Source organism: Meles meles, chromosome 11 (assembly GCF_922984935.1).
Source record: "Meles meles chromosome 11, mMelMel3.1 paternal haplotype, whole genome shotgun sequence".
Lineage (NCBI taxonomy): Eukaryota > Metazoa > Chordata > Mammalia > Carnivora > Mustelidae > Meles > Meles meles.
In genome coordinates, this window is record NC_060076.1 from 9,886,995 (window position 1) to 9,899,807 (window position 12,813).

At 40.2% G+C, this 12,813-nt stretch overlaps 1 protein-coding gene across 4 annotated transcripts in view; it reads left to right on the plus strand.

Moving 5' to 3' along the window:
- Nucleotides 1-12,813, plus strand: part of SCAI (suppressor of cancer cell invasion) — a 136,034-nt gene that overhangs the window by 98,995 nt on the left and 24,226 nt on the right. For all 4 annotated transcript variants that reach the window (XM_046023536.1, XM_046023537.1, XM_046023539.1 and 1 more), the window contains one exon: nucleotides 890-971. In XM_046023536.1, the coding sequence (XP_045879492.1) occupies nucleotides 890-971 (82 nt within the window). The remainder of the gene's footprint in view (nucleotides 1-889; nucleotides 972-12,813) is intronic.

Below are 12,813 nucleotides of genomic sequence, written 5' to 3' on the forward strand. Positions count from 1 at the left end.
ATTTATATTAATATTTTATACATATGTTGTCTGGTAGGCCATGAGAAAGAGAGAATACACACCAAAATTGTGACCTTGTTTAGTAGCGGTTCTCAAATGTTTGTTATTGGGCTTCAGACCTTGGGGACAGTGGGTCGTCCACCAGCCAGTGAATCTGTATGTTTAACAAGGACCCCAGCTAATCCTGATGCAAATATCCAGAGGATGCATAATGGATAGTAAAAGGGGAGCCTCTACTTAGTATCTGTAATATTAAATTGTAGCATGATGTATTAAGAATCTTTAAAATAAAGATTTTAAAAGACTCACTGCAGTACAAATCTGGTTGTGTTGGCACATCATGCTTCCAGAACATTTCCTTAGAAGGAGTTTGTTTGTTTTTTTTAAATTTTATTTATTTGACAGAGATCACTAGTAGGCAGAGAGGCAGGCAGAGAGAAAGGGGGAAGCAGGCTCCCTGCTGAGCAGAGAGCCCAATGCGGGGCTCGATCCTAGGACTCTGAGATCATGACCCGAGCCAAAGGCAGATGCTTAACCCACTGAGCCACCCAGGCACCCCAGAAGGAACTTTTTTTAAACAAGCACCTACATGCTGACTTGTGAGGTTTTCCTGTTCTATGTTTAGTCCATCATTAAATCTGTAGACTTCTCTTTAGCTTGAATGTTCCTGAATAATTATTCTCTCTGAATATTTTTCCATCTAAAACTGCTAACTTGTCTATTCCAGTCGATATAGACATGTTTTGTCTTTTGCCAAATTAATCTTTGTTTCTTGCTCCAAGCTGTGTTGAAAAGGAGATGGGAGCAGACCAAACTGAGGAGTAAGATTTCTGAGACTTGGCCGGTACAGCCGCACAGTTAATCATTGTTACTGTTGTTGTTTCCCTAGCCTTCATCCCGGAGACCTGTACCCTTTCACAAGGAAGCCCCTGTTTATTATTGTGGATTCGTCCAACAGTGTCGCATACAAGGTGAGTTCTACGTGCACCATTGTGTGTGTTGGACATTATGGCACTATCCCAAGGTAAGCAGTCTTAACCCCAGCCTTTTGCTTTTGCTTTATTCTTCAAACATTTTACGCAGTTGGTATTTAGTGTTTCTTTTCTTTTGAGGTTGTGCATGCTAGTCAGGATCTGGTGCTATGAATAGAAACAAGAAGAAAACGCATGAATGGACACTCAGTGGAAAATAATAAATTCTCCTGCAGGAAAAAAAAAAATTCAAGATTTCCAAGATCTCTGGTGGGAGGTTTATTTTTGTTATATAACCCAGAGTAATTTACTTCTGTAGAGGTAGGAGGATACGGGCAAATTTTATTTTCTAGTTTTCAAACTTTTCCCCTTTTATACACTGAGCTGCTGGAGTTTACATGGAATTTCTATCCCATTTTACACTGTTACAGTCTGAATATCAACATAAATCGTTTTAGATGCACTTGATTTTTTTTTTTTTAATTTGTGACAGTAAGTAAAAAAAAATGGCCCTGAAGGCTGAAATAAGTAACAGGATTTAAAGCGAAAAGCCTTTGTTTTATATTTTGCTATTGAAGCAGTGGTTTTTCAATGACTGTGTAAAAACCGCCCGTAGTGCAGTTAGAATTCAAACTACAGTAATTTATGGGAAAATGAAAACAGAATCTTTGTATGTGTTTGGAATGTTTCATTAGTTGGCAATATGTTCAAAAATATGCTAGGAACACAGATCTGCCAATTAAAACTATTTTTGTTGTGAGTGTTCATATAATTAGATGGAGAAGCAAATATTAGTAGACTTATTTCAGGAGAACAATGGAAATAAATGTCTACTAGCCAAGAGATGATCCCAAGCATATGTTTACCATCCAATTTTTTATGTTTTAGAGGTAGCATCTGAATTTCCAGAGCATCCAACCCACTCTACATTTTTCGCATATATCCTGCTACCTGTTCTGTCAAGTTTGACATTACAACTTTTGATTTTAGGAAAATTAGCTGTATGCTTTCATAAATCATGTGTGTGTTGTTGCTTTTAAACTTTTTGAGAGGGTAGGAAGCTGCTGAAAGAAAGAAAGCTTTATTGGCTAACCTATTTAAACCTGTAAACCCAGAAGAGTCCAGGCATTTTATGTCTTCACAGAATTCAGAAGAACCATTCTACGTCTTCGTCAATGAAAAGGAATCATTTGCTACAGTTTAGTGGTGTGACAGAATATCTTGCTATACCAGGTCCAGTGTAGTACTGAATAGGATCTAGCAGGCATTTAGAGTATTTTAGCCATCTATTAATTTCTCTCAACTTGATTGGATAATATTTGATACCACCTTTTACAGGCTCAAGAATACCATTCATTGTACGTCCCTGCTATTTTCCAAAGTGCTGTTTGGATAGAGAATGAGTACTGAATGCTGATTGCGCATCATTGGAAATGTATTTATCTTAAAAGTATATCATGATTTGATTCAAAATTTCAATATTCTTACACCGAGGATAACGGTGCATTAATAGAAGGTTCTTCTGTTTGCTTTTGATGGCACGTGGAGTATCGCTCCTTTCAAAAATTAAATTGTCCAGAACAGACTTATTTATGCACCAGGCAAATTAGAGCACGGCACAGACAAATTTGGTCTTCTTAAAAATTAGTACTGTTTAGTACCTCTAAATCAAGTATGCGTTCTCTGTGTTGACCCACGAAGGTGTCGGATGTATACTTCTCCCCCACAGAGCATGTGTGGAAAGTCTTAAATTACCGTTTTGCACATTTCTAATGAGAAGGAACTCTGTGACTGATGTATTATTTCTCGAGTGCCGACTTTGCTGTGTATGTTTCCTGAACACGTTTGCTAATGTTTCTTTATAGAAGTACCAACATTTCATGTATATCTCTTCATTTAAATATTCTTTATTTTTATGGGAGTAAATCATGCATGTAGTTTAAAGCTGTAGTTCTCAACTCTTTCCATGTATCAGAAACATTCGGGTCCTTCTCAAAACCATCTATGCTTGGGCCCCAACTCGTGTGATCCTGCGTCGCTTGAGCCGAGGTGGGTCTTGGGTGTCATTGCAATTCCATTGTGTGTCAGGGTGGAGACCCCTCGGTCAGCAAGTTCGCACACATATTACCAAAAAGGCCTACTCTCATTTGCCTTCTTCCAGAGGCCACCAGTTGCATCTTCTATAGCTGATTATTCGGGTGTTTAGCCATCATTTTTCTAAATAACATGCTCGTATTGATACTTCTTTTTTTTTTTTTTTAAGATTTTATTTATTTATTTGACAGAGAGAGATACAAGTAGGCAGAGAGGCAGGCAGAGAGAGTGAGAGGGAAGCAGGCTCCCTGCCGAGCAGAGAGCCCGATGCGGGACTCGATCCCAGGACCCTGAGATCATGACCTGAGCCGAAGACAGTGGCTTAAACCACTGAGCCACCCAGGCGCCCCTTGTATTGATACTTCTTGATTGTTCACTTTTAGGCATTATGTCCTACTATCCCAATCTGGAAAAGAAATTCAGCTCTTTCCTCTTCCTATCCCCAGCTCACGGTTATTATACCTTTTACCTTGACTTCTTTTTTTTTTTTTTTAAAGATTTTATTTATTTACTTGACAGACAGAAATCACAAGCAGGCAGAGAGGCAGGCAGAGAGGAAGGGAAGCAGGCTCCCCGCCAAGCAGAGAGCCCGACATGGGGCTCGATCCCAGGACCCTGAGACCATGACCCGAGCCGAAGGCAGCGGCTCAACCCACTGAGCCACCCAGGCGCCCCTTTACCTTGACTTCTAACGTGATTTTGCTTCACTGAATATTTGGTGCTTATATTATAATGACTAGAAAATGTGTTTAAAATCCAAGCTGTATAGTAAACTTTTTCTTTCCTGTGCAACTTCCTGCTTTCCCTGGAGCAAACAATTACATAACGTTGTTCCTTGTTTTTGTCTGAACATCGCATTGATTCAGCCCCCAATCTGCTCACCAGTCGCCTACATCTTCCTTCTGATTCTTCAGTTGTGTCTGTCTCTTAATTTTCTCTTGGTGCCGAATTATTCCCCACTCCCAGAGCCTCTGAATGGTGCCCTCCACAGAGACCTCATCCCAAACCTCATTTCATCATTATCTTGGGAGGTCTTCATCTCTTCTCTGTTTCCCAAATCTCGTCTGTCTTCCTCTTAGACTCTCATTTCATTTGCTTTTATTTTGGTGGAGCATCTCCAGGAGCAACTTCCTAGGAAGGGTAAACAGGAGGTAAAATATTTGAGGTCTCGAGCGTCTTCAGTTGTTCTTTAATTTACCCTCATGCTTGAATGATGGTTTCGGTAGAGATTAGAAATTATTTTCCTTCAGAATTTGAAAGGGTTTGTTGTATTGCTTTCTAGCTTGCAGGATTTCCTAAGAAGTAGAAAAGCATTCTCCATTTTATTTATTTTCAGCGTAACAGTATTCATTCTTTTTGCACAACACCCATTGCTCCATGCAAAACGTGCCCTCCCCATTACCCACCACCTGTTCCCCCAACCTCCCACCCCTGACCCTTCAAAACCCTCAGGTTGTTTTTCAGAGTTCATAGTCTCTTATGGTTCTCATTCTTGATTCTTTTATGTGACCTGTTTTCAATCTTAGGAAACTCTGGAAACATCTAGGATCATCAGTTTGAGCTCCAGTGAAAACTCCATTAGGAAGTTTTCAATTCCTAGGGCGCCTGGGTGGCTCAGTGAGTTAAAGCCTCTGCCTTTAGCTCGGGTCATGATCCCAGGGTCCTGGGATCGAGCCCCACATTGGGCTCTCTGCTCAGCAGGGAGCCTGCTTCCTCCTCTGCCTCTCTTCCTACTTGTGATCTCTGTCTGTCAAAAAAATAAATAAAATCTTTAAAAAAAAAAAAAAAAAAGAAGTTTTCAACTTCTTAAATAGGGCGCCCTGGTCTGGGTTTGCTTTTTCATGCAGCTTGGCGTGTATATCATGAGTGCGTTCAACATGGAAACTCCACCTATTTTCTTGAGTTGTTCCACTGATTTCCTCTCCCCATTTTCTCTTTTCTCTCTTTTGGGACCTTGGGACCATCTGTCATTCCTATATTGGACCTTCTAGTCTAGTCCTCCGATTGTCTTCCCCTTTGTTTTCCATCTCCTGCTCTTTTTGCTCTTTAGGTAATTCCATTGTCTTTATCTTCTAACCTGTTTGACTTCTCATTTGTTTTTTGGATGTTTTTTTCGTAAAGATACAGATTTGTGTGTGTTTATAGGACATATGTGCATACACATATATAATCATCTTGGTTGACATACCTTCTCTAACCTTTGAAAATATCAGTGATCATTTAAAAATTCTCTCTGCGTGGTATCTTTTCCTCTACATTGATTTGTTTCTCTTTGGTTTTGTCTATATATTTCACGATAGAGACTTTCCTCAGGGTATCATGTTTGTTTGCTCAGATTTAAGAGTGGAAGCTAGCACAATGATCGATATCTCTGAGGTTGTACATAGAGCTTGTTACACTGAGATGCTCTGTGTGATGATAGCTGGACCACTTAGCTGGGTAATCTCTGATGTCGGTATCTTCAGGTCTTTCTACGTGGTCTGGTCATTTTCACCAGAGCAGGTTCAACTCTTCAGCTTGGAATGTAAGGATCTGACTATCAGCACTATGCTTTGTTTTTCCTAAAGTCTGTATGTATGTTTATGTTTATATATTCATGGATCTTTATGGCTCCACTGCCTTACACTTAAAATATTCTTGGTAATGTGTGTTGAATGATTAAATAAAGGTATGCACTATTATCTTTATTCTGTAGATGAGGAACCTTTGCCTATGGAGTTTAAGTATTTTGCCTAACTGATTCCAGCAGCCATTCTCACTTCAAAGCCCAAGCTCTCTCTACACTTAGCGAAAGAGGAGTTTTGCGTGCTAGTCCGAGCATCATTTCGGAAGAGAGTGATTGAAATGCCAAGATCTGTGTAACGTGTATGTATGCGTAACATGTATAGTAGGAGTAAAGTAAAGCCCTCAGTCATTCTGGGCAATGATTTTTAGTTCTTATAGTTCTTTTAGTTCTGCTTTCTTTTCTTTGGAAGAAGAAAACCCTTTGAATATTTAAATATTTGTGACAGAACTGGATCTCTGCCAGCGAACGTGACTTATGCATTTGTCAAAGCAGTGCTATTTTGGGCGCCTGCGTGGCTCAGTTGGTTAAGCGACTGCCTTCAGCTCAGGTCATGATCCCGGAGTCCCAGGATAAAGTCCTGCATCAGGCTCCCAACTCCATGGGGAGTCTGGTTCTCCCTCTGACCTTCTCCCCTCTCGTGCTCTCTCTCACTCGAATGGATAAATAAAATATCTTAACAAACAAATAAACAAACAAAAAACCAGTGATATTTATGTAAACAGCCCCATCCTGAAGTGTTTGACTGATAGCTGCAGATTGCCGCAGTCTGTTAAGGCATTCACCTTCCTAACCAGAGCGTGTAAGAGCTCTTCTGCCAGTCAGCCACACTCGTTCCATTTCTTCTTTACTATTTTGAAAGATAGTGTCTCTATTTCTTTTTTTGTGTGTGTGATCTACAATTATATTGTGATATGTCTGTATTTTATTTCTTTATACTTAACCTATTGGGAGTTGTTGGATTTCTTGAATTGTACATTGGAGTTTTTCATTATTGCTGGAAAATTCTCAGCCATTATCTCTTCAGACACTGGCGGTATGCTGGTGTCTCTCTCACGCCCTTCTGGAACTCATCATACATCCATATTCATTAGCACAGCCTTCTCGCTGTGTCTTCCACATCTCTTAATTTCTCTTCTACATTTTTTGTCTTTTTGTGTATCATGTTGACATTTGGATAATTTCTTTGATCTGTCTTTCAGTTCACAAATTCTTTCTTTAGCTGTGATTAACTTTCTTCTAAACCGATTTATTGAGTTTTATATTGGTTATGTCTTATTTCTAAAAGTTCTGTTTGGTTCCTTTAAAATAACCCATTACTTTTTTATAGTTTCCTCTTTTCTGTTTTTGAGTTTGTTCTTTTTTTCTTTAAACTTAATAAGCATACTCATTTTATTATTTATTATCTATCTGATAATTCTTATACCTGAAATCTGCTTTTGCTGCCAGAAGACACCCTTTGGTATTTTTGTATTCTTGAATGCTTGATGACATTTGACCAGTTTCTTCTCATTATCCTTAAAACGATTTGTGGGAAATTCACTGAGCCCTAGAATGAAGATACTTTCATCCAGAGATAGTGTGTATCTGCTTTGGCGAGACACCTGGAGACATTACTGTGTTGGGACCATGTTTTTAGGATTACCTTCATGGTATGAATTTGAGCTGCAAACATGAGAGGGGGGGCTTATAATTACAACCCTCAGGCACTGTTGTATTTTTGTTTGTCTTTGCTCTGTTCACTACTGAGAAAATTTTCCTTGCAGACCCCTTGAGGAGTGGTCATGAGGGAAGGAAGGTAAAAAGTTTGGTTTTGGTTCATCTTTACATGAAAGGTATAAACCTTTAGGATTCCAATTTAACAGGGCCGGGTTCTTATCAGACTCCCATCTTAGGCAGACCCTGCTCTCAGGGATCCTCTTCTCTGAATTAGATCTTTAAAACCTAAATTCAAGTTGTTCAATTGCCTCAGCGCAATAGAGGTCTAGAGTCAGCCGATTTTCCCAGTTTCTTCTGCTGGTTTTTCTACATCTTTGTGAGCTCCTGTCATTGGAATGGCCCTGGCCTCTGTCTTTGTGCTTTTCTTTTCCAGCTACAACTCACTCCCTTGATGCCCTTATTTAGTTTCATGACTTTAATTATGATCTCTGTGCTGACAGTTTCCAAACCTGTCTCCAGCTCAGACCACTCGCTGTTACTGCAGACTCAAATATAATCTACCTACTCCATATCTCTGATTGGTAATTTTAATAGAGATTGCAAATTTCACACGCCCAAGACAGAATCGCTGGACCTCTTCCATCTCCAGCTTTCCCCAGAGCAGTTAATGACTTTCACACTTTTATAGTTGCCCCAGCCCTAATCCTTGGTTTCATATTTGCCTCCTTTTCCCCTCACACCCCATTCCATTTCAGGCAGTCCTCTTGGCTGTAACAGATTCATCCAGAATCTTACCACCTCCCCTCCCCCTACCCTGGCTGATGCTGTTGCTGTCTCTGTCCTGAACTACTGCAACAGCTCCCTACCTTCTGCCCTTGTTCCCCTGCGGAGTGTGCCTGTGCGTTAGATCATGTCCCTTCTCTACTCAAAATCTCCAGAGGCTGCTCATCTCACTCAGAGTGAAGGCTTCATGTTATCTGCCCTCAGACGCCCCCTTCTCCCTTCAGAGGCACCTTGAGCTTTTCTCTTGCCAGTCTTCCTAGCAGTTCTCTTCACCCACATTGACCTTGCTGTGCCTCTAACATACATGGCTGTCAGCTGCTTAGGATCTTTGTGTCTCTTCCCTCTGCCTCGAGTCCTCTTCCAAAGACACCCACTTTGTTCTTCAGGTGTTTGACAAGTTGAAGCTTCTCAATAGGGTCTTCCCTAGTTGCCCTATTTAAAATCATATGCCTCCTTTATTTTTTATCCACCTCTCTTTATTTTTTCCTTAATGATTCTGACAGTTAGCTTCTGTGTAGTGTCATACACTATTTTAGGCACTTTACAAACATTAACACATTTAATCCTCAGAAACCCAATGTGTTACTTTTATTACTCCCATTTTACTGATAAGAAAACCAAGGGGCGCCTGGGTGTATCAGTGGGTTAAAGCCTCTGCCTTTGGCTCAGGTCATGATCCCAGGGTTCTGGGATCGAGCCCCACATCAGGCTCTCTGCTCAGTGGGGAGCCTGCTTCCTCCTCTCTCTCTCTGCCTACTTGTGATCTCTGTCTGTCAAATAAATAAATAAAATCTTAAAAAAAAAAAAAGAAAACCAAGGCAGGGGCACCTGGGTGGCTCAGTGGGTTAAAGCCTCTGCCTTCGGCTCAGGTCATGATCCCGGGGTCCTGGGATCGAGCCCCACATCGGGCTCTCTGCTCAGCAGGGAGCCTGCTTCCCCCTCTGTCTCTCTGCCTGCATCTCTGCCTACTTTGATCTATGTCTGTCAGATAAATAAATCTTAAAAAGAGAGAGAGAGAAAAGAAAATCAAGGTACAGAAAGGTTAACTAATTTTACCCCAGGTCACATAACTAGTAGGTGGCTGAGTTGGGATTTAAACGATCTGATTGTAAAGTCTGTGCTGCTAGCCATACTCTGTGCTTTTTCCATATGTAATATGCGCTAGTCACCTTATATATTATATAACTGCTTTGTCTGCTGTGGGTCTCTACCTGTCACCTCCACCCGCGTCCAAAGGCCAGCTCCAGGAAAACAGATTGTTGTTTTTTTTATCTGTTTGGTTTATTACTGTATTCCTACCACCTAGAACAGTGTCTAGTCAGTAGGATCAAGGAGTATTTGTTGAAGAAAAGAAATCTTTAAAAAGGGTACTATGTACTATTTTGAAATTTTAAAGATGTTTTCAAGTATCCGTTAAATAGATAATTTCCTGGGAGAAAAAAAAAATCTAATCGCTGTAAGAAGGAAATCAGAAAAACCCAATCAGGGTATAAAAGAGAGGGAAATGATCAAAGTTATCTCATTTTCCCCTACAAGAAAGGCTAGCCCTTTGCGGTTTACCAGTAAATACTTTTAAAATTTAGAATCAAATATACAATTCCAGAGCAATGAAAATCAAAACTTTATATTCAATAGCAATTAGGTCACAAGACACTTATATGACCTTGATCGTGTCCTTGGTTTTTTTCTGTGCCTCTTTTCCATTCTCTGTAAAATAGGTTGGCAATACTGATCTTACAGTATTATTAAGATTACAGGTTATGATTTATGAAGCCTAGGATAATCCCTGAAAAGTAGTATTAGTACTCAGTAAATGATAGAAATTATTATGGTAATGACAATTTTAAGACACAAATAGCACACACAAAAGAAAACCCTACCCCAGATTAGTTTACTATTATAGAGTAGAAAAAAATGAAATACTAGTAAATAGACTAGTAAATGGATTAATAGAATAATCTAACAAAAGAGTTTATCTGAATTGTACATCAGTTTTGTGAAAATCAATCAATATTATATACTATGCCAGTAGGATCAATAAGAATCACATGCTTAACTCAGGGGTCATTTTGTACCCATTCTTTTAAAGTAATAATTCATTTTATAAAAAATTTAGTGCCCATTCTTTTTTTTTTTTAAGATTTATTCATTTATTTTAGAGAAAGAGAGCAAGTGAGAGGAGGTGCGTAGGGAAAGAATCCTCAAGCAGACTCCCTGCTGGGTGTGGAGCTCTACTCGGGGCTCAGTCCCAGGACCCTGAGATCATGACCTGAGCCAAAATCAAGGGTTGGACACTTAATCAACTAAGCCACCAAGGTGCCCTGAGTACACGTTCTTTTCTTTCTTTCTTTCTTTTTTTAAGATTTATTTATTTATTTTAGAGAGAGAATGAGGTTGGGGGGGGGTAACGGGAGGGGAAGACAGACACCCAGGCAGACTCCATGCTGAGCATGGAGCCCCACTTGAGGCTCCATCCCATGACCCTGAGATCACAACCTTGCCAAAACCAAGGGTCAAGACACTTAACCGACTGCACCACCCAGGCATCCCCCCGGTACTCATTCTTTTTTTTTTTTTTTAAGATTTTTATTTATTTATTTGACAGAGAGAGAGACAGTGAGAGAGGGAACAGAACCAGGGGGAGTGGGAAAGGGAGAAGCAGGCTTTCTGCTGAGCTGGGAGCCCAATGTGGGGCTCGATCCCAGGATCCTTGGATCACGGCCTGAGCCGAAAGCAGATGCCCAACAACCAAGCCATCCAGGCACCCTCCTCCCCAGTACCCATTCTTAATTTAAAAAAAAAAAAAAAAAAAAAAACTCAGCTTATGATGAAAAGGTACTATACCAAGTCGCCAATTTTGGACTCCGAGTAAGAAACATTAAAAGTATTCGCAGTTAAAATAAGCAAGAAAAAGAGAGTGTCTGCTATCATCCTTGTGATTGATCTTGCTTTAGTCCTGACCAGAATTGTTTAACATTCCCAAAATAAAGCAATGCAAAAGGTTGTCCAGACTAATGAGAAATGTAAATATTGAAAAGAAAGAGGGGTGCCTGGGTGGTTAAGTCATTTAAGCGTGTGCCTTTGGCTCAGGTCATGATCCCAGGGTCCTGGGATTGAGCCCCAAGTTGGGCTTCTTGCTCAGTGGGGAGCCTGCTTCTCCCTTTGCCTGCTGCTCCCCCTGCTTGTGCTCTCTCACTCTTTCTCTGTCAAATAAATTAATAAAATATTTTTAAAAACATTGAGGTGTACCTGGGTGGTTCATCCCTTAAGCGTCTGCCTTAGTAGCATTAAATCATATAATCCCTATATGGGGGCAATTATGAGACATTCCCAAAAACTTGAAGATAAAGAAAATAAGATAATACTATGGGAGTCACACTATAAAATTGAATACCAAATGGGTTAGACCAGAGATGTGCAAGGTATCTCAAAGAAACTGTTTCCCAAGCCTAATATTTAAATATAATCTGATAGGAGGAAGTCAGAGGTCCCCAAGGTCACCCCCCAGGCTCAGTGATTCACGAGAACTGGTAATTCTCAGCATATAATCACATTTGCTACTAAGATTTATCACAGTAAAGGATACAGAACAAAATCTCAAAAGAAAAAGGCACATGCAATCAAGTCCAGAGAAAAGCAGGCACAAACTTCCAAGAGGCCTCTCCCAGTGAAGTCACAGAGGATGCACTCAGTTCTGCTGGCAACAAGTGAGATGACATGGGTAACATGTCTACCAGTGAGGCTCACTAGGGACTCGGTGCCCAGGGTTTTCACTGGGGACTCATCGTGTAGGCACCCTCTGCCTGGCATATGTTAAAATGCCGTTCTCCCAGAAGAAAAGCAGGTGCTCAACATAAACCATCTTGTTTATACAGTCCAGGTAAAGGAAACTGCTCTTACTAGTTCTGCTAATGGTGGGAACCCTCCTCAAATCTAAGTCCCCAGAAGCCAGCCTACCGCCAGCCTTGTAAGCAGGGTTTCAAAGTCTGTAAGCAGACTTTTAAAAGATAGCAGTCAGGCTTGTTAAGCAACTGTCTCCACACAGTATTTAAAAAAAAAAAAAAAAAAAGAAGAAGAAGAGAAAGGTTGATAAACAAGGGAAGCAAAGAAAAAGGAGACCTTGGAACATAAATAAGGCCATCTGCATTCCAGCACTATCCAAGAACAAGAGCATCATGGCCACAGATCCAGAAGGCCATCTCTCAGTGTAGATAAATGGCTCAAGGCGCCTTAATCTGAAAAATGCTCCTTATTATCATTCTACTTACTCCCTTTGTTTTGATTGTGAGAAATTGCAAATTTACTTGTTTAATTTTTTTATATTGATATGATATTCACAAAGTCACAAAATCAATAATTTCCAAAAGGCTTATTATGATACCCCTTAACCTTCCCAGTCTCAGTTCACTTAGTTTCTCTCTCTCTCTCTCTTTCACTCTCTCTGGATAATGACTTTTGTCTGTTTCTTATTTATCCTCCTAGAATTTTTAAAAACATATATGTAAGCCAAAACAAATATATAGGCTTTAGTCTTCTTAGCTATATAAATGGCAGTAACATGCTACATACAACTGCTCTATAGCTTACTTTGTTTCCACTTAGTGAGAAATGTTGGAGGGGTGCCTGAGTGGCTCAGTCAGTTAAGCGTCCAACTCTTGATTTTGCCTCAGGTCATGATCTGAGGGTCGTGAGATCAAACCCCACATTGGGCTCCATGCTGGGCATGGAACCTGCTTAAGATTC